General features: G+C 29.4%; 1 protein-coding gene across 1 annotated transcript in view; it reads right to left on the reverse strand.

Annotated features, from left to right (window-relative positions):
• LOC106475062 (laminin subunit alpha-like) overlaps nt 1–1,713 on the reverse strand; it is a gene marked incomplete at its 3' end in the record, with an annotated part of 22,479 nt that overhangs the window by 12,510 nt on the left and 8,256 nt on the right. Inside the window, exon 6 of the mRNA XM_013935760.2 lies at nt 1,171–1,308. Within this exon, the coding sequence (XP_013791214.1) occupies nt 1,171–1,308 (138 nt within the window). The remainder of the gene's footprint in view (nt 1–1,170; nt 1,309–1,713) is intronic.

The raw sequence follows: 1,713 nt of genomic DNA on the forward strand, positions 1-1,713 counted from the left end.
ACCCTTTTGTTTTCCTTCCCTCTAGAAGTTTGTCTGCAAAAGCCAAGGGCTGAAATTTGTTGATCAACACAATAGGCTCAATATAACTAAATCCATTACTTTTAACCCTAATAGTACTCCCTATAACTTCCTGAAAGTCATTGTTAACTGATGTATTCCTTGCATGTAAAAGTTTAAGCTCCTCTTCAAATCCTGCTGCCATTTTCCACAATATACACTTCTCTTTATCTATTGCCTCTACTTTAATTAGGATAGCCTCCAAATTCTCCTCCAACATACAAACTTTACACACATACTGCACATCTTCATTACTAGCTTCCTTAAAAGTACATGCCAGTCTTGAGTTCCCAAATAAAACTCACTCATTGCACCCATTAACCTAACACATTGTCAATGCTTAATTCCTACACTAGTCTTATCCATTGTATTTATACTTATAGCTTGAAAATAAATACTCAATACCAGTAGGCTATTGTTAACACTGTTACTGTTAAACCTAACATTTAAGAACCAATTATATTATTTTTTTATCATTAGTTTGTCTTCATATTAAAGTAATAAAGTTTATATTTAATTATATAGAACTTAGAAAAGTAACTTTATTAGAAGTGGCAATAACCAGTCTTTGATGTATACGTAATGTTAATATTAAAATGTATTTAGCCTGATTTATATTATAATCTACCTATAACTATAAGCTGAATTTAAACTAATGGATCTAAGTTTAAGTAAACAAGCTAATTTTTAAAACACCAAAAGACAATAAACTAGTTTTTAGTTTCTATTTATGTAATAAAACAATGTATTTAACGTGTTTGACAGTTTATAAGTTGAAATATACCTAAGCCTAAAGTACCATTACACGTACTAAGCCTAATTTAATGTTGTTGTACAACTTACACCACTAAACTTTAAGTTAAAACTTTAACCATCTTACTGTTATTTACCAATCTTACTATAGCTAATTATTCTTTTGTTATTTAACCCAAATTACTACTAATTATAATATTAATATTAAATAATTTTCAGAAATCTATAAGATTTTAACTTTTCAACATCCTCTCTCTTCTGTGACATCCTTTCTCCTATAATAATGACATAATACAAAGGGAGTGGTCTGAGTCTGTATAACTTGGCTGATTGTGAGAATGCAGTCAACAAGATACTCACACTGACACAATGGGTAGTTATAAAATCCAACATCACACATAGAACATTGTCTTCCACCATAGTTAGTGCGGCAGGAGCACTGTCCTGTCTCTACGTCACATTCTGAACTAGTTGCACCAATACCATGACAGTCACATGCTGAAAGGCAAAAATCAGTGAAATTAATAAGAACCTTGAATCTAGCTATCATAAAGATGGATGTTTCTATCCAGTGCAAGAACAAAAGAAAGAATATCTTAAAAATATATTTTGTTAAGCTAGAAAAATAATGAATAATATATATTAACAACAGAATCTCAATAAATAGATCTTACAGCTGTTACTGACATTTTAAATTTGGTAAAGATTGTCTGATATTTGATCTCCAGATGGAAACAGATGAAGTTTGGGTTGAAGTTGTTAACTACCAATTTACGGACCATTTTACTCTTTTTAAAAAATATTTTTATTAAATAATTGTTAACTACCAATTTATGGACCATTTTACTCTTTTAAAAATATTTTATTAAATAATTGGTAACTACCAATTTATGGACCATTTTA

This window comes from Limulus polyphemus, unplaced genomic scaffold (assembly GCF_000517525.1).
Source record: "Limulus polyphemus unplaced genomic scaffold, Limulus_polyphemus-2.1.2 Scaffold8039, whole genome shotgun sequence".
In the NCBI taxonomy this organism is placed as follows: domain Eukaryota; kingdom Metazoa; phylum Arthropoda; class Merostomata; order Xiphosura; family Limulidae; genus Limulus; species Limulus polyphemus.